The 27,838-nt window shown below is 44.7% G+C and overlaps 1 protein-coding gene across 1 annotated transcript in view; it reads left to right on the top strand.

Moving 5' to 3' along the window:
• TOGARAM1 (TOG array regulator of axonemal microtubules 1) overlaps positions 1-27,838 on the top strand; it is a 221,371-nt gene that overhangs the window by 54,804 nt on the left and 138,729 nt on the right. Inside the window, exon 3 of the mRNA XM_029598475.1 lies at positions 26,057-26,185. Coding sequence (XP_029454335.1) covers positions 26,057-26,185 — 129 coding nt within the window. The remainder of the gene's footprint in view (positions 1-26,056; positions 26,186-27,838) is intronic.

The following is a 27,838-nucleotide window of genomic DNA, read 5'->3' as shown; positions in this document are numbered from 1 at the left end:
ATTGGCACCATTTTGGAATATGGCATTGACCAACCCAGAGCTAGGAGGTACTCCGGGCTGCCCCATACCACCAATGAGTCGTCTTTTAGATAGGGCGTTCCAAGGGTAGGATGGTAGTCCGAGCGCCACCCTACACCACCAGGACCTGTTTTTGAGGTAAGGGTGAGGGAGGGGCCACTTAGACCACCAGGGCCTAATTATTTTGGAAGTGGGTGGCAACGGGTGTGCCTGCTACCAAGGACGAGATAGGTTTTGGTTTGGGCAGGGGCATTCTTCAAAGGAAAGGGAAGGGGGCAGGTTGTCACCCCACAATTTCTTTTTTTTTTTTGTTTGTTTTAACTCTTTGACTTGGCACTGCCTTGGTAAACGGTGAGGGGAATGAGCAGGGGTTTGCAGTCCCCAGGGAAGTTGGCTTTTCGGGGAGGTATAGATATTTTTGGGTCATGGGGCCCTTTAAGATGCCTCCCAGGAAGATCGGAATGCGTATTGGTATTCCAGTGTCCCCTTGAAAAAATAACTATACCTCCTTGAAATACAATAAAATGACATGGCTGATTTTTTTCTAAGTCAGCCATGTTATTTTATTTGCATTGTATTGCCTATGTATAAGCTGCTTTGCCTGCATTAGGAAATTGTATGCATGCAAATGTTTAAAAAAAAAAAAGTGCAATATTGCCAATATCTGGTTATATTGCCATGATATGGCTTTATCACACGATAAATACTGTTTAGCGTGCTTTATAGCCTTATCATGCCTTAGTAAATCTAGGTCCTTATAAGTCATCATACAAAAAAAATATATTTAAAATTTGGTGTCATTTAGATAATTGCAACACAAACTCCCTCAACTGGAAGACATTTTTAGGAATATGTAATAACGTGCACTAGGCTTTACTTCGGGTTTAGTGCACATTTTACTTCCCATGTAAAAAGCAATGGCAATTTATTTATAAATCAATTTTTTACAATAAAATGTGCACTTAGCAGGAAGAAAAAAAAAAAAAAGCTAATTTTAGCACACTTTGTACGCTAAAGAGCTGCATATAGTAACATAGTAATGACGGCAGAAAAAGACCAAAATGGTCTATCCAGTCTGCCCAGCAAGCTTCCCAAGGTAGTAACTGCCGCTCCATGCAGGTTACCCACAAGCTTTATTTATTTATTCCCATCTTCTAACCTTTAGGGATCTACAGGGTTTATCCCATCCCCTTTGAAATCCTTCACAGTTTGTCTTCACCACTTCCTCTGGAAGGGCATTCCAGGCATCCACCTCCGTGAAGAATTATTTCCTGACATTGGTTCTAAGTCTTTCTCACTGAAGTTTCAAATTGTGACCCCCTAGTTCTACTAAATTATTTCCAGTGGAAAAGGTTTGTTGACTACCATGGATCATTAAAACCTTTCAAGTTTCTCACAGGACAAGCAGGATGGTAGTCCTCACATATGGTTGACATCATCAGGATGGAGCCCAATCACGGAAAACTTCTGTCAAAGTTTCCAGAACTTTGATTGGCCTCTACTGGTCATGCCCAGCATGGCACTAACCCTGCAGCCAGCAGGGGTCCCCCTTCAGTCTTCTTTTTTCCACGCAGCAGTCCCTCCTCTAACTTTTCTCAGGCTGCGGTACTCCGGTAAGTTTTTCACCGTTTTCGTCGATTACCATCGAGTTTGGCCTACTGGCCGTCGACTGTACCGTGGCTCGATTTTTTTTCTATGGCCATGGCGTCGGGTTTTCGTCGGTGCCCAGACTGTACTCGTACCATGTCTATCACAGACCCTCATGGAGTCTGTGTAATGTGTTTAGGCCGTGAGCATGATGTCCTGACTTGCACCAAATGTGCCCTCATGACACCAAAAGGTCGCAAAGCCAGAATGGAGAAGATGGGACTCCTTTTCCATGCTCACACCCCGACGCCGTCCATCGCATCGACGTCATCGGAACTGGCACAGTCGAAGTCGCACCACCATTGACAACCGTCCGGTGACTGCCTACTATCGATGTCTTCACGGCCATTGACTCCCGTTTCTCCCCCTCAAGATCGAGGGGATCGAAGGGAGAAACATCGGCATCGTAAGTCTCGGACCGTCGAAGGAGCGAAATCATCGACCTCGCCACCGTCTGAGCCACCATCGAAAAAGCCCCGTCCAGGAACGGCACCGACCACTCCTGCGACCGGGACATCGAAGCCACCCTCACCCGATCGGGGTTTGGGAGTCGCGATTCCACCTGTAAAGGTGGTCCCTCCGACTGTGCCTCAGCCTCCCTCTTCCGTCACAGAGCCGGAGCTGATTGCCCCAGGTCTCCGGGAAGAACTGGACCGGCTGGTCCAGGAGGCCATCGACAAGGTGATGCAACGACTCCAGGTCCCTCCGGCACCGAGAGTGGAACCGGTCACTGACCCGATTCCAGCAGCACTGGCACCGCTGCTATCCCAGATGGAGGCGCTCGTGACTGCCCTTCCTCCAGTAATTCCCGGGTCTCCGATGGCCCCGGTGCGCTCCCCGATGATAGCTTTATCGGGAGGGGAGACACACCGTTTCGCATTCCTCCTTCGGGGGTATTGCCTCAGCCATCGATGCCATGTCGTCCCTCGCCACCGATTCATTCATCGGGAGCGATACACACATCGGCGCCATCGATGCCTTCGATGCCGGCACCGATGCCCCCCAGGGCATCCACAGTGCCCCCTGTGATTCCTTCGATTTTCTCGGAGCCTCAGCCAGGCCCTTCAGGTATCCGACCCCCTTCTCATCCTACAGGTCAGCCTGCTGATCCTTATGACACCTGGGGTGATGATACTTCCACACACACACCGATGATTTGCCTTCACCTCCTTCTCCTACTGAAAGTAGAAAGCGTTCTCCAGAGGACCTCTCTTTCATTAATTTTGTGAAGGAAATGTCAGAATTGGTCCCTTTCCAGCTTCAGACGGAACAAGATGATAGGCACCAAATGATGGAGCTTCTCCAATTCCTGGATGCCCCTAAAGTGATCACTTCTAATCCCATTCATCAAGTTCTTCTTGACCTCAAAAAGAACTGGGAAAACCCTGGATCCATTGCCCCAGTACACAGAAAGGCTGATACTACTTATCTAGTACAGTCAGCCCCTGGCTTTCAAAAATCTCAGCTCGACCACCACTCAGTTGTGGTGGAATCGGCTCAAAAGAATGCAAAAAAGACGAAACCACACTCCTCTACCTGTCCTGTCAAGGAACACAAGTTCCTCGACAATATTGGTCATCGAGTGTTCCAAGGGGCCATGCTCATCTCCAGGATTGCTTCTTATCAGCTGTACATGACCCAATACAACAGGGTCATTTTCAAGCAAATACAGGACTTCTCTTCCAAACATTTCTTCCAAACTGAACAGGTGGGGAAGGATGTAGATAAGGGTAAAACGCAACTTGAAGTTTGGTGCGAGCATGCTGATACCATGAGGAGAGCTATGTCGCAGGTGTATAATTATCTTAATAGGGACCCCGAGATTAAACCCGCTTTTATGCGGGCCTGGGAGCGGGATCTTGCACGCTCACTGTCAGACGAGACTTGGGACCAAATTTTCCTTTATACTAAACGAGGGGCCCCACAATCCCAAATAGCTGAGAACCGCTTCAAGGTTCTCTTGCATTGGTTCTGCACACCTGCAAAGATACATAAGTATAAGGGTACATATGACCAGAGATGTTGGAAGGGGTGTGGAGACACAGGCACCTTTTTCCACATGTGGTGGGGGTGTCCCCATTTGACAAGTTTCTGGACATCAGTAGTGAGCTTAATTCGGGAGATCTTGGGGATAGAGAGAGCCCTTTCTCCAGAACACGTTTTGCTAAACTTGCCCCTTGATGTAACTCTCACCCAGGGTAAACTCATCACGCATATTCTAGCCGCAGCAAAGTGTTTGGTAGCACTAGAATGGAAGGCTACAGGTCCAATATTGGTTGAGAAACTATACCCCAGATTGCACCTGCTAAGCCTAGTACACGAGTTTCGGCAGCCATGGCGACAGCCAATGGGGAGATCGAATCAGACGGTCTGGCTCCCGTTTCGAGAATGGCAACTCCGGAAGCGGAAAGAAGGGTTGAATGTATAACCGAATCCTGTATATGTCTTAGGAGTCACCCGCTCTTATTTACTTACAGCATGGGGGGGGGAGGAGAGGGGAGAATGGATACGATATGGCAATGTTTCCATTGACAATAACTGAATATCAGACTATTGGTTTGTACATGTAGCTGGTTTAATATTTCTATGCTTATATGTTCATGTTTATGTTGACATACATTTCAATAAAAATGTAAATTTCAAAAAAAAAAAAAAAAAAGGTGGAAAGAAGGCAAAACGATTACCGGCATGGTTAAAAGGGGAGGTGAAAGAAGCTATTTTAGCCAAAAGATCTTCATTCAATAATTGGAAGAAGGATCCAACAGAAGAAAATAGGATAATGCATAAACGTTGGCAAGTTAAATGTAAGACATTGATAAGACAGGCTAAGAGAGAATTTGAAAAGAAGTTGGCCATAGAGGCAAAAACTCACAATAAAAACTTTTTAAAATATATCTGAAGCAGAAAGCCTGTGAGGGAGTCAGTTGGACCGTTAGATGATCGAGGGGTTAAAGGGGCACTTAAAGAAGATAAGGCCATCGCGCAAAGATTAAATAATTTCTTTGCTTCGGTGTTTACTGAAGAGGATGTTAGGGAGGTACCCATACTGGAGAAGGTTTTCATGGGTAATGATTCAGATGGACTGAATCAAATCACGGTGAACCTAGAAGATGTGGTAGACCTGATTGACAAACTGAAGAGTAGTAAATCACCTGGACTGGATGGTATACACCCCAGAGTTCTGAAGGAACTAAAAAATGAAATTTCAGACCTATTAGTAAAAATGTGTAACCTATCATTAAAATCATCCATTGTACCTGAAGACTGGAGGATAGCAAATGTAACCCCAATATTTAAAAAGGGCTCCAGGGGCGATCCGGGAAACTACAGACCAGTTAGCCTGAATTCAGTGCCAGGAAAAATAGTGGAAAGTGTTCTAAACATCAAAATCACAGAACATATAGAAAGACATGGTTTAATGGAACAAAGTCTGCATGGCTTTACCAAGGCAAATCTTGCCTCACAAATCTGCTTCACTTTTTTGAAGGAGTTAATAAACATGTGGATAAAGGTGAACCGGTAGATGTAGTATACTTGGATTTTCTGAAGGCGTTTGACAAAGTTCCTCATGAGAGGCTTCTAGGAAAAGTAAAAAGTCATGGGATAGGTGGCGATGTCCTTTTGTGGATTGCAAACTGGCTAAAAGACAGGAAACAGAGGAGGATTAAATGGACAATTTTCTCAGTTGAAGGGAGTGGAGAGTGGAGTGCCTCAGGGATCTGTATTGGGACCCTTACTTTTCAATATATTTATAAATGATCTGGAAAGAAATACAATGAGTGAGATAATCAAATTTGCAGATGATACAAAATTGTTCAGAGTAGTTAAATCACAAGCAGATTGTGATAAATTGCAGAAAGACCTTGTGAGACTGGAAAATTGGGCATCAAAATGGCAGATGAAATTTAAGGTGGATAAGTGCAAGGTGATTCATATAAGGAAAAATAACCCATGCTATAGTTAAACAATGTTAGGTTCCATATTAGGTGCTACAACCCAAGAAAGATCTAGGTGTCATAGTGGATAACACATTGAAATAGTCGGTTCAGTGTGCTGCGGCAGTCAAAAAAGCAAACAGAATGTTGGGAATTATTAGAAAAGGAATGGTGAATAAAACGGAAAATGTCATAATGCCTCTGTATCGCTCCATGGTGAGACCGCACCTTGAATACTGTGTACAATTCTAGTCGCCGCATCTCAAAAAAGATATAATTGCGATGGGGAAGGTACAGAGAAGGGCTACCAAAATGATAAGGGGAATGGAACAGCTCCCCTATGAGGAAAGACTAAAGAGGTTAGGACTTTTCAGCTTGGAAAAGAGACGGCTGAGGGGGGATATGATAGAGGTGTTTAAAATCATGAGAGGTCTAGAACGGGTAGATGTGAATCGGTTATTTACTCTTTCGGATAATAGAAAGACATGGGGGCACTCCATGAAGTTAGCATGTGGCACATTTAAAACTAATCGGAGAAAGTTCTTTTTTACTCAACGCACAATTAAACTCTGGAATTTGTTGCCAGAGGATGTGGTTAGTGCAATTAGTATAGCTGTGTTTAAAAAAGGATTGGATAAATTCTTGGAGGAGAAGTCCATTACCTGCTATTAATTAATTTGACTTAGAAAATAGCCACTGCTATTACTAGCAACGGTAACATGGAATAGACTTAGTTTTTGTGTACTTGCTGGTTCTTATGGCCTGGATTGGCCACTGTTGGAAACAGGATGCTGGCCTTGATGTACCCTTGGTCTGACCCAATATGGCATGTTCTTATGTTCTTATAGTTATACTAATCTGATAAGTGTTTGTGCCCAGTTAGAGCCTTTCGGCCCCCAGTCTTCTTGCTTTCATCTTTGTTTGTGTTCAAGGTTACAGGTCTTTTCATCTGTTTCTGGGCCTTTGTTTCTTGCTGAACATCTTGCAGCAATGTTCTTTTTTACAGAGGATTCTTGGAGTTTCAGGACTACCTACCAGAGGATTCTTGGGGGTTCAGGAGTGTTCCAGTCTACAAAGTGGGCCCAACATAAGAATGTTAGACATGTCATACTGGATAAGATTAATGGTGCATTGAACCCAGTATCCTCTCTCTGACAGTAGATATTCTGGGGCATTTCAAAGAAGTAACCAATAGATCCTAATAAGGAGATCCTTTAACAAAGTAATATTTTGGCAGGTCGCAGAGAGATCCGCGACCAGATGTTGTTGGGCTCCCCTGCGGTAAAGGTGCCTCCTTAATCATGCTGCGCTCTTCCCTAGGCCTGTGCGTGCACACGTTTCCCCCTTATCTAGGCCCCGCGGTAGGAAAGACCTGGCTAGTGCCCTCTGATGACGTTGGCATGGCTGGGTATTTAAATCCCAGCCATGCTCCCAATCCTTGCCTCAACAACAGGTCCCTTGCCTAGTCTGCAATGCGTCTTGGTATTTTCCTATTTCTGTTTTTCTTCCTTGTTGTGCCTAGCCTTATCTTGCCTTCCCTTGCCATGCTGTCTGATTTCCTTGCTTTGCTCCTTGTACCCTTGTCCTCCTGTCCAGTTCTGGTCCTCCTGTCCAGTTCTGATACTCCTTGTCCACCCTGTCTTTGTCATCTGCTCGCTTGGTACTGACCTCTGCTTCGGACCAGGACCATGCTCTTCTTGCTGCCTGGTACTGACCTCTGCTATGAACCCCGACCACTCAAGGTTTTTCACTCTCAGGAAGATCGTCCTGGTGGCCATTGCTTCGGCGCACCGTGTCTCTGAACTTCAGGCATTCTCATGCAGGGAGCCGTACCTCAGTTTTCCTGACTCAGGGGTTGCCTTGCGTACGGTACCCTTATTTCTTTCCAAGGTTGTCTACCCTTTGCAGCTTAACCGGCCAGTGGACTTGCCTTCTCTCCCTTCAGTTGACTCTCGGGAGCTGCACAAGCTTGATGTCACGCGCTGTCAGATGCGTTATTTGGAGGGCACCAATGGATTCTGACTCTCGGACCTTCTGTTTGTTCTCTGGTCGGGCCCAAAGAAGTGCTGTTTGACTTCCAGGCCGCCAATGGCCTGTTGGCTGACGGAGGCCATTGCGTCAGCATATATATATATTGATGCACGGAAGCCTCTACCGCTGGGGGTATCAGCCCACTCGCTGCGTTCTAGGGCCACGTCTTGGGCGGAACACCTCTCGGTTTCTTCTTAGGAGATCTGCAGAGCAGCTACATGGACTGCTCTCCATGCCTTCGCCCGACACTATCTCAGGAGATCTGCAGAGCAGCTACATGGACGTCTCTCCATGCCTTCACCCAACACTATCGCCTGGATGTCTGAGCGTTGACCTTTAGTCCTCTTGGTGATAGTCATTCGAGCAGGGCTATCTATGGCCCACCCTCAGTAGGGAAGCTTGGGTACATCCCACCGTCTGGACTGATCCTGGTACGTACAGGGAAATGAAAATTATTCCTTACCTGCTAATTTTCGTTCCTGTAGTACCAAGGATCAGTCCAGACACCCTCCCTCTCTGTCTTACTGCTCGACTTTGATTGATTGCTAGCTGCCCTTCGGGGTTCTGGGTGTATATTCAGATATATATATTTTCTGGTGAGTCTTTGTCTACAGTTCTGTTGGCAAGTTGCCGGGCTGGACACTCGTTGGTTCAGTTCTTACGATTAATTGTTATTCAGTTGTTTCACTTGATCCCTCCGTCTCTTCTCCTTTCTTCTGGCTTTGATAGTCTATGTACTGGGGAATGAGAGCAGGGAGGCAGGCTTATGTAGCTCCTTCCTCAGAAGCTTTTGTTCTGACTCCATCTGCTGGATGGGGGACATAATCCACTGTCTGGACTGATCCTTGGTACTACAGGAACAAAAATTAGCAGGTAAGGAATAATTTTCATATGTCATTGGGCCTGCCCTCCTTGGCTAGAACAAGCAATAACACTGCAGTAGCTTGGGAGAGAAAGCTGAAGCTGAGCAAAGACCAATCTCTGATGACCTTGCCTGGTGCCTCAGAACTGAGATGAAAATCCCTGCACAGTGGAGAAATAGAGTTCGGAAGGGAGAGAGAAACTTCTTCCTTAGGCAGTTCCGGTGCTTCTCCACAGAAAGCTCCAGCAGATTACCTCTCCAGTAATCCAGGCTCCTGTCCACTGAGCCAGTCCAGCTGCTGCAGGACCAAAGGAAATTAGGTTTCAACTGGAATCGCCACATTCTACCTTTACATTTGAAAAACATGTCGTTGCTGCTGCAGAGTATTTGTACAACATAATGATGTCACTACCATGCTTTATTGTAGGGCTGGTGTTAGGAAGGTGATGTGCTTTCTAGGAATCAAGCTTGAACTAAAAGATTTAGGAGGCCAAGTCAAATCTTAGGCATTCAGATAAAAAAAACAATTGTGGGTCAAAAGAACTATATTGAAGAAATCCTGCAGCAGTGAAGGGACCAATCAGAAAGCTAGTAAAGTGAATAAATGCATATTAAATACCGGTATGGCTCTCTGCCATACCAGCATATAATACTGAAGCCAGCGGAAAAGGACAGAAGCTCTCCTTCTCCTGCTGGCTTAACTGTAGCTTTTGGGAGTTAGGGAGTGGGGGAGGGAGGATCAGTTGTATATGGAATTGGGGGGGGGGGGGGAGGATCGGAGCTGCTCGGAACACTACAGAGGAACGGGGCTGCTTAGAATGCTACGTATTATGTTACTGGGGCAAAGGGAGGGAGTGGGGCTGCTCGGAATCCTAATTAAAAATCAATTTTCAGTAAGCCAGCTAAGGGCTAAATTACCCGGTAACTTTAGCCTTGTATATTCAGTGAGAAATTCATCCCACTGAACATTTGGCTACAGTTGTCAGAGTAACTTTTCTCTGATAACTTTGCTGTTGTCTGGCTTACTGAATAATGATCTCTTTCTTTAGAGCATCATCAAAATCCATGCCCTCCTTTCTGAATACACTGCAAAAATCCTTATCCATGTTTTCTTCACCTCGTGATTAGACTATTGCAACCTACTCCTCACATCTCCCAATATATCATCTAAAATTAAACTGCATGACTTATTTACTTCCATTCTATTTACAACCATGTAACTCTCTTCTCAAGTCATTACCAGACCTGGGTTGAGGCATAGAAAATATAGGCAAATAACTAAGGGCCAAATAGCCAGGCCAAGCAAGAAGCCTCGTTCTGCTTGCTTTAGGACCATGTACCTATACAGCTTCAAAAGTGTGATGCCTTGGCACTCTGCCTATGGGTGCCAAAATCTTAAATTTGGTGCTGGGCGCTTCATTGGCTCCCCATCCACTTCTGCATATAGTTCAGGATTTTCCTATTCATCTACAAGTGCATTCACTCTGCAGCAAATCATTACTTATCTCTTCTGCCTGACATTGTGAACTGTATTCAGGCTGGTTGCTCTTGTCTCTGCCTTTCTCCTCCATTAACAACTCCCAACTCTGTGCTTTCTACTTTGCTGCATAGAATTCATGGAATAGCCTTTCTGAGTTGGTGCACTATGCTCCTTCTCTCACTATATTTATATCTTATCTATTTGAGATGCTTTTAAATCTTGAACCTAGCACTCCATGATCATAACCTTGTTGAATTTTTTATTTGACCCCTGCTCTTTTATACTTCCAGTTCAGTGAGAACCACAGCTGCAGTCTGGCCATGAGCCTTCATTTGCAAATACTCTTGAGATATTTTCACTAGTTTATATCCCCTTTCCAACTAATGTTTAGTCCAGTCTTTGCATTCACAATGCTGGACTGAGTTCCATGTACCAGGGCTCCTTCCAGGACGCTGCAATCATGGGTACTGAATCTGGTTCACTAAGACTCAAACCATCCCCCTCCCAAGGCTGTGAACATTGCCCCTGCAGCATCTCCAGTCCCAGCTTTCCCAGGGAGCAGAAGTCTGAACTGGAGGATTGAACCAGGGCCCTTCTCCCTGGCAGTGCACAGCACTTACCAAATGAGCCACCAGGCCACCCACCTACATTTTTTATTTTAACCATGTTTTCTCTATAAATAAAATTAATGAAATGTCTTTTAAGTGTGTTTTGAGCAGTTTGTGAGCTCCACAGAACAGGGACCAGATCTTATGTATATCAGTAGAAAGTTGCATGTCTAATAGCTTATAGAAATAAGCAGAATTATATCTTTTTTAAGGGTTTCTTATATACCGAGGCACGTTTGCAAAACATCACCTCGGTTCACAATGTAACATAACTTAGCAACAAGCTTTACAATAATAATAATAATAATATTAATAACTTAGCAACAAGCTTTACAATAATAACATTAACAGGTAGCGGTTAATAGGGCAGGGGATGATAATACGAGATATATATACAAATGTACATGTTAGTTTAAACAATAAAGTTATATAAAGCAATCAGGATAATCAGCAGGGTGAAGTGATAGATGGAAGGGGAAGATGAGGAGAAGACCTAAAGAGGTTGGGAGGAGGGGAGAGAAGATAGAAAGGGCGAGGGTCAATTGGGTAGGGAGAGAAAAAAGAAAGGGCGAGGGTCAGGTGGGCGGTCGGTTGGGCGGTCATGTCATATCTTAGGGGAAAGTCAATTCGTTAGTCAGGGTATGCTAGTTTGAACAGCCATGTTTTAAGATTGTGCTTGAATTTTTTGTGGCAAGGTTCTTCACTTAGTGTCATGCACTCTAATTTTAGTTTTTAGATTTCTGGCATTTGCATATAGATATTGAAATTTATTTTTTTTTATTATGCAACCTACTCATTTTTTAGCAGCTGAGTCAGTTAATTTGGAATCATTCATGTTTGCCTGTTTTGCATTTATATCCACCTAAGATCTTTGTCATCTTCCACATTCTGTCTTTCAGGATAATCTATTTTCTCTGCTTTATTGGTATCTTTTGGTATTACCTTGTTTCAAAGCATGCACTCCTTAGCAATTGGCTATCCCCAAGTATCTAGTTTTAAAACTGAGCTATATCATTTTTAATTGTTAGTGTCAGCAGCCAGATTCCATGCTGGTTATGGTGGAGCCCATCCTGTCAATATAGGTTCCACTTCCCCAAAAGGTTCTCCAGTTCTTAACAAATCTAAATCCCTCATCCCAGCACCATCATCTCATCTATGCACTAAGATGCCAAAGCTCAGCCTGCCTGTTTGATATTCTGCATGGAACTGGGAGCATTTCTGAGAATGCTACCTTGGAGTTTTTGGACTTACCCAGAAGCCTAAATTTGACCTTTAGAATCTCCTTTCTTCACCTTCCTATGTCATTGGTACCCTTGTGTACCATGACAGCTGGCTACTCCCCAGCATTCTCTCAAATCCTATGATGTATAACATCTGTTACCTTCCCACTAGGCAGGCAAGTTACCAGGTGATCACTTGGCCACCAGCAGTCCAGCTGTATACATCCCTAATGACTGAATCACCAGTAAGCATTTGCTGGTGATTCAGTGTAAGAATCATTTCAAATTAAATGTTGATAAGTCTGAATTGATTTGTTTTTTGGAGAGAGACTCAATACCTGCAGGAATGGAATGTTGATTCTTTTATAGTCATGGGCAAAGATTTATCTTTTAAGTCAGTAATTCGTAATTTAGGTTTCTTATTAGGTTCCCAATTGGCCCTTAGGCCACAAATTTGTCATGTTTTAAAGATGTTTTTGTAAGCTGCGACTACTTAGGCATTTAAGGTTTATTTTAAATAAGATTTTCTTAGTGGGTCAAATCTTTTGTTATCACTGTTATTGATTATTGTAACTCCTTTTATGTGGGTCTTCCTGTTTCTACAGTCCATTCACTCCAGGTATTGCAAAACTCTGTGGCCCGATTGATTTTAGGAGGTCAAAGATGGGATCATGTATCCCCATTGTTATTTAAACTCCACTGGCTACCAATTAAAAAGTATATTGAGTTTAAAATACTGATGCTTATTTTTAAAGTTTTAAAATTAAGAGGGTCATCATATTTGTCTGTATTGCTAGAAAGATACATGCCCATGCGGAGCCTATTGTCCAGTGGGCAAATTATTAAAAGCGCCCACTGTGAAACAAGCTCAATTAGTGGACATTAGAAAACGAGCTTTTTATGCTGCTGGTCCACTACTGTAGATTGCTCTCCCAGATGATTTTTAAAAACTTGACTTTTTTTTATTTCATAAACAGTTGAAGGCTTTCTTGCTGTGAAGCTGATCTTTAATTTAGTAGCGTTATATTAATTTCTTTTAAGATGTTTTCAATGTTTTGTTACTTTATGATTTTATTTAATATAATGTTTATATTTTATTGTTGTAATCTGCCTAGCATATGTAACTACTATAGGCAGATCAGAAATAATTTTAAATAAATAAATAAATAATCATGGGCACACACCTTTAGTATAAGAGGATAACACATCACCTAGAAGGCAAGATGCAGCTTTGGAATCATTTCATGCCACTCCAAAGTGATCTCTTTCCTGAAGACCTTGCTCCTCCCAAGCGGCACAGGTGCTGCCAAAGTGGACGTGGGACTACTCTACTATGTTGCTGAAGATCATCTTATATATTATCTATATATTTCAAAAGTATGCTTGTAAATATACGTGTATACATTTCCATCTGTCCCAAGCAGGCATAAATATGTGTGCATGTGCCGAGCAGGTTTCTGTATACTCCACTAATTTTCAAAACGAACTTAAATGTGCAAACCTGCTTTGAGTCGAAGACTGTATTTTCTACACATGGACTTCAGCCCTGCACAAGCTATTATAAAATTACCCTGCCTAGGTATACATATTTGCAGTTCTCATGTCAGGTTTTCACAGTGCTTCATGTCTTATAATATTCTCTTATATTTACCACCAATTTTCTCCAGTTTTTTTTTTTTAATGAAATGCTCTATAAATGGCATGCAAATGCCATCTCAAGCTTTAGACCAGTCACTAAATTAAAATGCAGAAAGAAGTCAGAATTGACTGCTGTCTGGCTACAGCCTAATTCTCTGAGAGCTGCAGTTGTTACCCTGGTAACCAGTCTAGTGAAAGCTTTTTTTTTTTATTATTTTTAAGCATCTCTTGAATACCTATAAATGGAACAGACTTATGTGTAGGGGAATGTGCCGTAGAAAATTCAAGGAAAGCATCATAACATTATGCCACCTATGTAGTTCATAAGGGGATAAGGTTAAATGGGTATGGAAAATTTAGTCTATCAACTGAGAGGCTGATTTTCAAAGGATTTAGGTGCCTAACCTTTGGGAAGTAGGCTCCTAGATTGGTCCTTCTGAAAATTTATAAGGCCTGATTTCCCAAATTTAGGCACCTAATTACACTAGGATCCTAAATTTAGGTCTTAAAGTGGATGGCTACAGTGGTGGAGTTGGGGAGTGAAAAAATAGGTGCTTAGCACTGTTTTTCAGCACTAGACAAGCAACTTAGGGGCCTAAATCTAGACAGACAAATGGAAGGGCTAAATTTAGGTGATATAGATATTCAAAAGATAGCCAGCTAAGAAAGTGAGCGGAATAACATATCTGGCTAACTTACTCAGGAGTTTCAGTGGTGCAGCTAATTTTAGACCTCAGTAGCAGGTTTAACTTATTCAACTAACTTAGCTGATAAGTAGCTCCTCCCTGTTCCGCCCACATCCTTCCCATCACTTATCTGGATATTTATTTATTTAAAAGCTTTTTTTGTCCACCTATAGTGAAACTATCATGCTAAGTGGATCACACCATAATATGAAATAATAAATCACATACATTCATTTAAATCTATTTCAACAAACAACTTATTAAATAAAAGCTTCTCGGAACAGGAATGTTTTAAGCTGTTTTCTGAACAACTTTAGCTCAGACATCATCCGCAAATCCAGTGGTAACTCGTTCCACAATTTAAGGCCTATAAAGGATAAAGCTCGGGTCCTTGTGGACTGGAACCAACCTTCCCCCATGGACAGAACCATTAAAAGCCTTTGAGTGGCAGTTCGTAGACCACGAGATGGCTGGTAAAACTTAAACATATAGTTATCCAGCTAGCTAACAGCTGCTGACTGCGACCAGTTATTCAACCGCCACCACTTAGCCAGATAAATCCAAACTTATCTGGCTAAGTGTCACTGAATATCAAACTTACAGGGACATTCATCAAAATGCGTTATGACATTAATGCACGTGATAATGTGTTAACACATGCGTTAATGCATGCGATAATCTATCGCATGGCGCAAATGCAAATTTTTTGAAGGGGCAAGATTGGGGAGGGGTTTGGGATATGTTTGTATGTGACTAAGTGAGGGAATTAATTGAAGAGAAGAGATCAGGGAGTGAGTGTGAAGTTTGGAGCAATGTAGGGGAGTGAGTGAGTGACTTGGAGGGTATGTGTGTGTGGTAAGAGAGGGGTTTGGCATTAGCATGGATGTGAGAGAGTTCATCCATCCATCCTCCTCCTCATCCTGGATTCATATTCTTCCCCTATCTCTCCATCTGCTCATCTTCCTTCCCTGTCCTCCATCTGTTCATCCCCCATCCCCTCCATCCCTCTTCCATCTCTTATTCCTCTGTCCTTCCATCTCCTATTCTTCTCCCTTTTCAGAGATCCCCTTTCTTTTTCTCTCTTTTCCTATCCCATCATGCAGATCCCCTCCCCTTTCTCTGTTCTATATTCCCCTCCCACCTTCCCAGCTCACTAAAATCCCTTTTCCCCAAAAAAAGAATGCAATAATTTATCCAGATACAAAAGAAATGTCAGTAAATGACTTTTTTATATAGTAAAGCACAAATTAGCATTATTTAATATGCAGATCTATGCAAGTGTGTGCAAATATGCCACAGAATTGCTACAGAATTTCAGAAGATTTTGCAGTTTTATAACTTGCCACAGAATTTACTCTTGAGCTGCTCCAAGAAAAATGGGGGCTGTGCCTATTGTATTCCAACTGAATTGAAGTAAAGCTCTTCTGATATATATTCTGATACATATTTTTTTTTTCTAGAATTGAATAGCCCCTCTCTAAGTGCTCATAGACTACTAAAAGTGAAAAGCACATTGACTAAAGTTCTTTCCATTTTGTAATTCAAAATAATCAAGTATTCTCCTAGGACAAGGAGGATGGTAGTCCTCGCACATGGGTGACATCATCCGATGGGGCCCAGCATGGAAAACTTCTGTCAATTTCTAGAACTTTGACTGATACACTCAGCATGCCTTAATCCATGCGTCCACAGAGGGTCCCTCTTCAGTCTCTTTTTTTCTGCGGCGCTGTCATCTCGTGGTCTTGGAGCTCATGCTCTTTTTCTCTGAAAACTTCCATTTTCAGCTTGGTTTTTTGTTTTGTTTTTTTTTTTTGCCTCGTCCTACACCGGGTCCCTCTCTGTTCCCCCTGCCTTTAGTCAGTCCAGCGGCATGGTAAATCCTTCTGTGTGGTCTGTTCCTGGTAGTGGTGTCCTGCGGGGCCCACAGGCCATCGACCATTTGCTGGCTGTGTTTTTCATGGCATTGTTGAGTTTTCGTTGGTGCCTTCAGACTATGTGCATCCTCTGCCTGGGGACATCCAATGACATTTGAGGTTTTGCCGTCTGTGTTTTCAGACTGTGGGCCTGCCTTTACAAGATGGAGAAGCTTTTTGGGTCCAAGAGATCTGAGCCTTCTACGTCAACATGTGTGTCCTCGACACCGAAGGATCGTGGGGAACCAATGGGCATCATTCCCTCACCATCTGGCCCTCCACTGATAACACCGGAGGAGTGGGGGGCAGGGAATCAGGCTTCTTCGGTCTCCTCTATATCCAGGGCATCTGGATCTTCACCATCCACCTTGGTGCTGGGGAAAGACCGGGCCGAGCACTGTGGGAAATCAAGAAAGCATCGACATTGGCCACTGTCTGAGCATGGACCCGAGCTGCTGGCACCGGTTCTTACCACTATGCCCCCGAAGCATCCCGAGGCGAAGATTTTAAACCTTCCATCGATGCTGGGGCTCCAATGTGGTCGCCGTCGATTGAGATGCCGGGTGCCAACCTCCTTCGAGGCTCTGAGGAGGATCGTGCCACGCCTATTCCCACTTAGCTGGTCCTGGCCTCGGCGACCTTCAAGGAGGAGCTGGAGCGCAGGGTGCAGCTGGCGGTGGATCGAGCCCTACGGGACATCGAGCCAGTGCCTCTGCCGGCACCTGTGGCTGTGGTCTCCCTGCTGGAGCCACTGTTGGAGCACCTAGACGTTCTCCTTGGCATTCTCCCCACTCATTCTCCCCACTCAGCTGGCTCCGGTGCCCTGGGGTCTATCGATGCCCCTTGGGGTACCATTGTGTCCTCAGCCAGATGTTGTCCTCATTCATGGCTCTTCAGATGAGGAAGGCCCTTCGAGGCCGGCAGCACTACTGCGCGCTCCCGCTCCTCGGCCGGCGCTGCCAGGTCTGCCTGCGGTACTGCTAGTGCCATCAGTGCCCACAGTGCCTAGGGCTCGGGGCATACCCAGAACTTCGTCCACAACTCCCTTCAGTGATAACAATGCCCTTTATGACCCCTGGGGTAGTGACACCTCCGATTTCTCCTCAGAGGATTCCAGGGGCTTTCCCTCAGACTCATCTTCCCTGGAGGAACAGCTGAGGTCCCCGCTCAAAGACTTGACCTGTGCAGGTTTTGTGCAGGTCATGGTGGAAGCCATTCCGTTCTAGCTAATGATGGAAGAGGACGTTAGGCACAAGGTGCTGGAGGTCCTCCAATTTGTGGATGCACCAAAGGAAGTTGTGGCTGTCCCAATCCAGGAAATCTTCAAGGAGCTGCTCTTAAGGATTTAGGAACACCCCCTGATGGTGTCGCCTGTAAATAGGAAGGCAGGTGGGTTCTACCTGGTCCAGCATGCCATGGGCTTTGAGAAGCATCAGCTTCCACACCAGTCTGTGGTGGTTGAGTCCATGCTTAAGGCCAAGTGCTCCCGGAAACATAGAAACATAGAAACATAGAAATGACGGCAGAAGAAGACCAAACGGCCCATCCAGTCTGCCCAGCAAGCTTCACACATTTTTTCTCTCATACTTATCTGTTTCTTTTAGCTCTTGGTTCTATTTCCCTTCCTCCCCCACCATTAATATAGAGAGCAGTGATGGAGCTGCATCCAAGTGAAATATCAAGCTTGATTAGTTAGGGGGTAGTAGGGGTAGTAACCGCCGCAATAAGCAAGCTACACCCATGCTTATTTGTTTTAACCCAGACTATGTTATACAGCCCTTATTGGTTGTTTTTCTTCTCCCCTGCCGTTGAAGCAGAGAGCTATGCTGGATATGCATCTAAAGTGAAGTATCAGGCACATTTGGTTTGGGGTAGTAACCGCCGTAACAAGCCAGCTACTCCCCGCTTTGTGAGTGTGAATCCTTTTTTCTTCTCCCCTGCCGTTGAAGCTATGCTGGGTATGCGTGAAGTATCAGTTTTTCTTTTCCCCTGCCGTTGGAGCAGAGAGCTATGCTGGATGTGCATCGAAAGTGAAGTATCAGGCACATTTGGTTTGGGGTAGTAACCGCCGTAACAAGCCAGCTACTCCCAGCTTTGTGAGTGCAAATCCTTTTTTCCACATTTCCTCTTGCTGTTGAAGCTTAGAGTGATGTTGGAGTCACAGTAACCATGTGTATGTTTATTGAATAAGGGTATTGTGTCCAGGCAGTAGCCATCATTCTGGCGAGTCACCCACTCTTCATTGGCGGCCTCTTGACTTTATGGATCCACAGTGTTTATCCCACGCACCTTTGAAGTCCTTCACAGTTCTGGTCTTCACCACTTCCTCCGGAAGGGCATTCCAGGCATCCACCACCCTCTCCGTGAAGAAATACTTCCTGACATTGGTTCTGAATCTTCCTCCCTGGAGCTTCACATCGTGACCCCTGGTTCTGCTGATTTTTTTCTTATGGTAAAGGTTTGTCGTTGCCTTTGGATCATTAAAACCTTTCAAGTATCTGAAAGTCTGTATCATATCTCCTCTGCTCCTCCTTTCCTCCAGGGTGTACATATTTAGATTCTTCAATCTCTCCTCGTACGTCATCCGATGAAGATCCTCCACCTTCCTGGTCGCCCTTCTCTGTACCGCTTCCATCTTGTCTTTGTCTTTTTGTAGATACGGTCTCCAGAACTGAACACAGTACTCCAGGTGAGGCCTCACCAAGGACCTGTACAAGGGAATAATCACTTCCCTTTTCTTACTCGATATTCCTCTCTCTATGCAGCCCAGCATTCTTCTGGCTTTTGCTATCGCCTTGTCGCATTGTTTCGCAGACTTCATATCATTAGACACTATCACCCCAAGGTCCCTCTCCTGCTCCGTGCACATCAGCCTTTCCCCCCCCATCGAATACAGTTCATTCGGATTTCCACTCCCCATATGCATGACTTTGCACTTCTTGGCATTGAATCTCAGCTGCCATATCTTCGACCACTCTTCCAGTTTCCTTAGATCCCGTCTCATTCTCTCCACTCCTTCCGGTGTGTCCACTCTGTTGCAGATCTTAGTGTCATCCGCAAAAAGACAAACCTTACCTTCTATCCCGTCCGCAATGTCGCTCACAAAGATATTGAACAGGACCGGTCCCAATACCGATCCTTGCGGTACACCACTTAAAACCGCTCTCTCTTCAGAGAAGGTTCCATTTACCATCACACATTGTCTTCTGTCCGTCAACCAATTTGCAATCCAGGTCACCACCTCGGCACTCACTCCCAAGCTTCTCGTTTTATTGACCAGTCTCCTGTGCGGAACTGTATCAAAAGCTTTGCTGAAATCCAAGTATATGATATCGAGTGCTCTTCCTCGATCCAATTCCTTGGTTACCCAGTCAAAAAAGTCAATCAGATTTGTTTGACAGGATCTTCCCCTGGTGAATCCATGTTGCCTCTGGTCCATCAATTCTCCAGACTGTAGATAGTTCACTATTCTCTCTTTCAGCAGTGACTCCATTACTTTTCCCACCACCGAAGTGAGGCTAACCGGTCTGTAGTTGCCAGCCTCCTCCCTGTTCCCACTCTTGTGAAGCGGGACCACCACCGCTCTTCTCCAATCACTCGGCACCACTCCCGTTTCAAGGGATCTATTGAACAGGTCACACAGCGGACCCGCCAGAACATCTCTGAGCTCCCTCAATATCCTTGGATGAATCCCATCAGGCCCCATGGCTTTGTCCACTTTAAGGTTCTTTAGCTCTTCCCACACATTTTCTACTGTAAAAGGATTTTCATCTATTCCATTTCCTTCCAGTTTCTTGTTGTGTAGAGATGGTCCTTCTCCAGGGTCTTCTTTAGTGAACACAGAGCTGAAGTATTCGTTTAATATTTCTGCCATTTCTTCGTCTCTCTCCACACATTGATCATTATCACCTTTCAATTTCACTATACCACTTTGGACCTTTCTCTTTTCGCTGATGTATCTGAAAAATGTTTTGTCACCATTTTTTATCTCCTTGGCAATCCTCTCTTCCGCTTGACTTTTTGCCAACTTGATTAATTTCTTTGTCTCCCTCAGTTGAATCAAATATTCTTCTTTGTGTTCCTCCCTTTGGGATCTTTTATATTTCTTGAATGCTGTTCTTTTAGCTTTAATTTTGTCAGCCACCTCCTTTGAGAACCAGATAGGTTTCAATTTTCTTTTGCTTTTCTTTACATTTCTAACATATAGAGTAGTTGCCTTGGTGATTGCTCGTTTTAGATTGGTCCACTGCTGCTCCACATCTCTCTCGTTCTCCCATCCTTTTAGTTCTTCCTCCAGGTACTTACCCATTTCCTCAAAGTCCGTGTTTTTGAACTGTAAAACTCGGGTCTTTGTGGTTCTTTTCCCTATTCTTTTAGTGATATTAAACCATACCGTTTGATGATCACTGGTGCTGAGGTGGGTGCCCACCTGGACATCGGAGACATTATCTCCATTAGTGAGCACTAAGTCGAGTATAGTTCCTTCTCTCGTGGGTTCCAACACCATTTGTTTGAACAAAGATACTTGCATGGCATCCACTATTGCTCTACTATTTTTAGTTTCTGCAGATGGGATTTTCCAGTCTACATCTGGCATATTAAAGTCACCCACGATCACCACTTCTCCCTTCTTACCTATCTTATGGATGTCTTCAACCAGATCTCTGTCCAGCTCTTCCTTTTGGTTTGGAGGCCTGTAAACCACTCCAATATAAATGGATGCTCCGTCATCTTTTTTTAGGTCGACCCATATTGCTTCTTCCTTGCCCCAACTTCCTTGCAGCTCAGATGCTTGGATGTTGTTTCTGATATAAAGAGCCACACCTCCCCCTTTTCTATCCTCTCTGTCTTTCCTTAACAAGTTATAGCCTGGTATTGTTGTATCCCAATCATGAGATTCTGTGAACCATGTCTCTGTGATAGCAACAATGTCCAATTCTGCCTCAGCCATTAGGGCCTGCAGATCTGGGATTTTATTTCCCAAACTATGAGCATTTGTGGTCATAGCCTTCCAGGTACTCTCTTTAAGGTTGTTGCTTTTCCTGGACTCCTTATGAGATTTTATTTGAGATTTGTTATTCACTTCACTCTTTCCTTTTGCAGTTGTGCCACTGTTGACAGAGTTATCCATCTCAATTAGATTTTTCTTTTGGTTATGGATCTTGAAATTCTGCATGCATTGTGTTTGTTTTCTCTTTTCTGGTAACACTTCAATGTTTTTCTCAAGAACTTCTTCAGTTTCTAATATAGAGAAGGCTTTTTGTTCTTTTTGCATTTGGTACATTGTGTGTCTCCTCATCACAGGTCTAATTCTACCAGAGCCCACTGTATTCCTGGATTTTAAATAATTTCTTAATGACCTGTTTGAGTGGGAGGGTGTACCTGTTGGCTGTCCATCTGTCAAGAATGGGTGACTGTGGGTCCTACCTGAGCCTAATGAATCCCTTTTTCTTGACTTCTGGTTTCTCTGTGATGTTGGGGAATTATTTTCTGAGTAATGCAATGTGGGTGTAATTCCTGTAATTGAAGCTAATTGAGCTTTAACCTCATTCAGCTCCTTTTTCAAGGACTTATGCCTTGGCTCCCCTGGGGAGGCAGCATAGGGCGCTGGATGTGCTGGGTAGGAAGGTATTTCAGGGCGCCATGCTGATCACCAGAATAGTCTCCTACCAACTCTATGTGACGCAGTACTCCCGTAACCTCTGGAAACAGATTCAGAAGGTGGCCGACCATCCTCCCCAGCAGCAGCAGGAGGCTTTGGCAGTTACGCAACAGGGCCTTGAGTGTGGGAAACATGAGGTGCATGCCACCTATGATGTGTTTAAGACATCAGTGAGAGTTGCGGCTGCCGGGATTGGCACCCGCAGGATAGCTTGGCTTGGCCTCAAACCTCCGGCTGGAGGTACAAGAGAGGCTCGCTGACTTGCTGTGCACTGGTGAGAATCTCTTCGGAGTTAAAGTGAGGGATGCAGTGGCTCAGTTGCGAGACCACACGAGTCCCTTAAGCATCTTTCCGCCAGTACCTCTGACCCGCCATCTTCAGCCAGGAGATTGGCATGTCAAGGACCGTGGCATTCCTTCTATCATCAGCGGAAGTATTACCTGCCTTCCTCTCGCTCCCGCCCGCAAAGGATGAGCTCTTGGGGCCACACAAGGCAACAGTGAACCGCCAAGCCCTTCTATGGGGTTTTGACTGGTGGGGAGGGAGCAAAAGCCAGCCGCCCGTCCCTGTGCAGTAGAATCCCCAGTCGGAAGTCGGCTACGATTCTTTGTGGATCAATACCCGTAATCACTTTTGACCAGTGGATTCTGTCCATCATATGGCAGGGATACAGGCTGAATCTGTTGGGTGGGTGTTCTGCAAGATTCTCCTCCAAACCCTTTTTGGGGACTATCAGTGTGTCAGGCGATCCTTTTGCAGAGCTTTCTGCCCTAGTAACAGCCAGGGCAGTCGAGCCTTTCCCACCAGAACAGTTGGGGGATGGGGGTTCTACTCCTGATATTTTCTGATTCAAAAGAAAACTGGGGTCTCCAAACCATGTGGTCTGCCTAGGAAGCACAATGTCAAATCAACTTCCTGGAGCTCCAGGTGATCAGATTCACTCTCTGGGCTTTCAGGGATCATCGGGCCAGCAAGGTGGTCCTGATCCAGACCGACAACCAAGTCGCGATGTGGTATATCAACAAACAGGGGGACATGAGAGAGTTTCTCCTGTGCCAGGAAGCTGTCCTGATCTGGCCCTGGGCCATGTCCCAAGGAATGTTGGTCCAGGTCATGTACCTGACTGGAACGGACAACGTGATAGCCGACCAGTTGAGTCAAGCTTTCCAGCCCCACGAGTGGTCCCTGAACCAGGCAGTGGCAGATCGGATCTTTCAATTCTGGGGAACCCCGGATGTGGAGCTGTTCGCATCCCCTTGCAACTGCAAGGAGATGCAGGTCTGCTCCCTGTATTGCACAGACGGTGCCCCAGCTTCAGATGCCTTTGTCCGCAGCTGGGGCTGGGGCCTTCTGTATGCGTATCCTCCGATCTCTCTGGTGATGACTCTCTTGAAGCTTTGTCAGGACTGGGGAACCATGATCCTCGTAGCCCTGCATTGGCCAAGACAGGTCTGGTTCCCATTCCTGTGGAATCTCTTCCTCTAGGAACTGATCAGCCTGGGGACTTCCCCAGATCTTATCACTTAGCATCAGGGTAGACTGTGGCATCCCAACCTCCGGACCCTGTCTTTCATGGCCTGGATGTTGAGAGGTTGATTCTGCAGCCCCTTGACCTCCTAGAGGATGTATTTCGGGTCCTGGTGGCTTCCAGAAAGCCTTCCATGAGGAAGTCTTATGGGCTTAAGTGGAGGAGGTTTTTGGTGTGGTGTGAGCAATGTGGCCTGGATCCCTTTTCTTGCTCCGCTCGCAAACTGCTTGATTACCTTTTCTACCTCTCGGAAGCTGGTTTGAAAACCAACTCAGTTAGGGTGCACTTGAGCACAGTCTGAGCTTACCACCAGGGTGCGAATGGTTCTTCCATCTCCATGCAGCTGTTGGTGGGTAGCTTCATGTGAGGACTGCTTCGGTTGAAGCCTCCACTGAAGATCCTGCTGTGTCTTGGGACCTCAGTGTAGTGTTGGCTCAACTGATGAAGGCTCCTTTTGAGTCACTGGGCTCCTGTGACCTGAATGTCCTGACCTGAAAGTTCATCTTTTTGGTGGCAGTCACTTTGGCGTGCAAAGTCAGTGAGCTTCAGGCGTTGGTGACTTAACCTCCAAACACGAAGTTCTTTCATGACCGGGTGGTTCTCCGCAAGTACCCTCAGTTCCTGTCCAAGGTGGTGTCTTGAGTTCATCTTAACCAGTCAATTGTCCTTCCTACCTTCTTTCCCAAGCATCACTCACATCAAGGCAAGTGGGCTTTGCACAGTCTAGATTGTAAGAGGGCTTTAGCCTTCTATCTAGAGCAGACAGAAGGTCTAGGCAATTCACGCAACTCTTCATCTCTTTTGACAGGAATAGATTGGGAGTTGCCAGTGGTAAGCAGACGCTGTCCATTTGGTTAGCAGATTGCATCTCTTTCTGTTATTCACAGGCGGGACTGCAGCTTGGGGTTCATGTCATGGCTCATTTCTTCAGAGCCAAGGCGACTTCCATGGCCCACTTGAGTGCAGTTAATGTGGAGGAGATTTGTAAAACTATGACATGGATTTCCCTCCACACCTTCACCTCCCATTATTGTCAGGAATAGGGATAACCGATGTGACAGTAGATTCAGCCAGTCCGTTCTCAGGAATCTCGTCCAGCCCTAAACCCAACTCTTCCTGCATAGGGCCCTTTTTTTGGGTTCCGGCTGTCTCCCTCTGTTACCAACAGCACCACTGCTGTGTTGATTAGGTGTCTATTGGTCTTTTGGTCTTCAGGGATAGCCTGTAGCTAGGGATTCACCCATGTGAGAGGACTACCATCCTGCTTGTCCTAGGAGAAAGCTGCTTACCTGTTACAGGTAAGCAGCTGTCAGTTGGAGAGGAATTTGGACTTAGGTACAGATGGTTTTTGGAGGGGTAATTTTCAAAAGCATTTTATTTTAATGAAGAATCTAATAAGTGAATAATGTGATGTTTTATTGTTTGTATGGTTGTCTTAATGTTATTTGTAATTCGCTTGATCGCTGTGTGGAGATAGTGGACTATAAGAGATGCTAAATAAAATAAAGCAAAAATTCATGTAAATTCGCGTTGAAAATTGATATAACTTATGCACACGGTTGCCATTTTTCTTATGAGGGCCATTTTTAAAAATCATTTTCCTAGATGAATTGGCTACCTGAAAATTGCCCACTAGTTCCAAAAGTAAAAATGTGTGTGAGACTCAGCAACATGCATACATTTTACCTGTGGGGAAAAATAGGTGAGCTTGGAGGCAGTTAGATTGAAGAGGCAACTTAAGTTTGCATTTTCAAAATTGTGCACCTTATTTGAAGGGAAAAAGCACCCACAGAAAGAAGGTGCAGATCTCAGTGGTAACTTTTCCCAGGACAGATTTCTGAGATAAATTATGCTTGTACTTTCCTTTTGAGAATGGGTGCAGAGTCCATGGAGACATTTCCCCCATAAGTGGCTGAGATGATAGAAGTATAAAGGTCCATATTAAAAGGGGTTTGTCTGCGTAACTAAACATTGTGCCCCTCTCACAGCTAAATTTTAGCCAGGTGACTTTTGACCCGTGTAAAATTTAGTCAGGTAAAAAGCGGGAGAGCAAGAGGCATTTCGGAGGTGGGGCTAAAGTTCAACCGGGTAGTGCCAACTTTGAGCACTACCCGGCTAAACATAGGCGGGGGTAAGTCTGGTTGGAGAAAACGCTGGCCTGAAGTTACCCGGGTAAATTGCCGCTCCCTGTACTGCTGAAAATGGACCTCATTGTATTTAAGAGCACAGGGTTGGTTTTTTTTGGCTCAGCTGGGCAAGACCCGACTTAATGTATTTCCTTTCTGAAGTGGTGGTCTGTTTATTTTCAGTTCATTGAAGGGAGTGGAGGAGCGTTGACCTGTCTTTCAGCGTGTAGATATAACTATCAAGAGAGACTCTGCTTTTCATTCCTCCATTTTTCTGAGACTTTTTTCTAACCCACAGTAACATCCTCAGTTGTGTGTACTGCCAGAGCTTCAGGCTCATGGAGGAAAAGGATTTTGCAGGCGTTGCTTGGGAACCTAAAATATAGCATTCAAAATATCCTGAGTTCTCCTGGTAGGAAAATTTCATGCTGGTAGGAAAAGATCCTGAAGTGATGGTGTCTTCTATTGAATGTTTTGATATTAAAGTTTTCCTTTTCTTAAAGTACTGCAGTTGCTGTGTTAGTGCCACATGTCCGTACCATCCGGCTTCCCACTCTCTCCCTCTCTCCTCCTCCAGATGCACTTACACCCACATTCTAAGGCAACCTATAATTTACTTTGTATATTTGGTAACATTCTTTTCATTAACCTGCTCATTTTGCTATGACCTGATGAAGGACTTTCTTTTCTTCCTTTCTAAAGGTTTTGTGGACTCTCATCAACCGTGTATTTCAGGGAAATGGGGACAGTTGGGATTTTCACAGCTATATGGAAGGAGTGGCAGTGTGGATTCAGATTTGCAGTTTTTGGGAACAAATCGACAAGATAAAGGTAAAAAGATTGCTATATTTCGGTTGTACACTGCCCTGTACAAGATGCATGATGAAAAGATCCCTTTCCTCAAGATCTTATACTGTATGTAGGTTTATAAATCCTGTAGACCCTAAATATGACCCTTGGCATCACAACCCTGTACTGGGTTGTGGTACACTTATCATTGAGTTGCAGCCCCCATTCCTTATGCTCCTGTTCTGCATGGCTGTCACTTTGAGCCACGCGGTCGGTGCCTATTTTCTCATGCTTATTGGCCCTCATAGCGAGAGCAGTGCTGAGAGAGAGCATGGGTGCTGTGGGAAAAAAGTTTGAAAACCACTGTTATAGATGACTTCTTCATGCTCTGTTAGATCAAGACATGAAAGCAAAGACCTCTCTGTATAAATGACTTCCGAGCATAGAGATATTTTGTATCTAATTTGCTCATTTATAAATGTCTTTTGTTTTCAATATAATATTTTAAAAAGCTTTAGTTTTACTGCAGATACCTTCAGAAGTGGTATAGGTGCGTGATTTGTGAAGGATTTTTCCGGCTGTTGTGTTGTGAATATAACTCATTGGTTAACAGCTGTATATTTTACAATTTTTTTTTGGTTTGTGCGTTTGATCCTAACCTTGTCGGCTTTTGAGCTACTGTATATGTGGTGAATCGTGCCATGGGTCTAATATGACTTTTAGTATCACTCTAAAGAATATTCTTAATTAGCTCATTAATTTATTGCTTTTTCTGTAAGCATAGGAGATAGTTGTTTACAGACCAGTTAAAGCTGTAACACCAGTTAGTAAACACTCAGAAAATGTTGGCAGCATGCCACAGCAAATTGCACTCTCTCTCTGCTCCTCTTCTGTGACTTGTTACTGGCATTGAAGCGGCGCTGAGTTGGTAGCTACTTTCCCACAAGTCTATTGAGAAGGCACAAGAAATGCTATTTTCTCGCAGCCCAATGAATTGCTTAACTGGAGTTTTGATTTTACCTTGAATGCTCTTTATGATCCAACAATTTCTCCTAGGACAAGTAGGATGGTAGTCCTCATACATGGGTGACATCATCAGATGGAGCTCAGCAAGAAAAACTTATGTCAAATTTTCTAGAAACTTTGGCACACTGGTCCCCCTTCAGTCTCTTCTTTTCCACAGGGCACCGTCTTGTGGTTGTGGAGCTCTGCTTTCTTCGCAGTATTTTTGTCAAAATTTTGGTCGGTTCCGACTTTTCCTGTGCTGGGATCCCCCTTCTCCCTGCCTGGTAGTTAGTAGGTGGTGCAGTAAGCTTTTATTTCCCTTCTCTGTGGTCGATTCCTGGTGTGTCTTGCTCTTGGTGACCATTGGGCAATGACCGCTGAACGGGTACTTTTTGCTATGGCGTCGGGTTTTTGCTGGTGCCCCACTGTCCACGGACCATGTCCATCACGGACCCGCATGAGGTTTGTGTCCTCTGCCTGGGGGAATCGCATAACATCCAGGAGTGTCGTTTTTGCGACCAGATGACCCCCAAAGGCCGTCGCACCCGATTGGATAAGATGGAAAAACTCTTTGATTCCAAAAAATCGGAACCTTTGACTCCGAGAGTCTGCGGGCAACCGATAGATAACTCCCCCCTCCGGGGCCCCTCTGGAGAGATGGGCAGGAGATCGGCTGCCATCGGTAACTTC

The sequence above is a fragment of the Rhinatrema bivittatum genome, chromosome 4 (genome assembly GCF_901001135.1).
Source record: "Rhinatrema bivittatum chromosome 4, aRhiBiv1.1, whole genome shotgun sequence".
Lineage (NCBI taxonomy): Eukaryota > Metazoa > Chordata > Amphibia > Gymnophiona > Rhinatrematidae > Rhinatrema > Rhinatrema bivittatum.
Note: the sequence above shows the minus strand (reverse complement) of the source record. Positions and strands in the feature narration are given on the sequence as shown.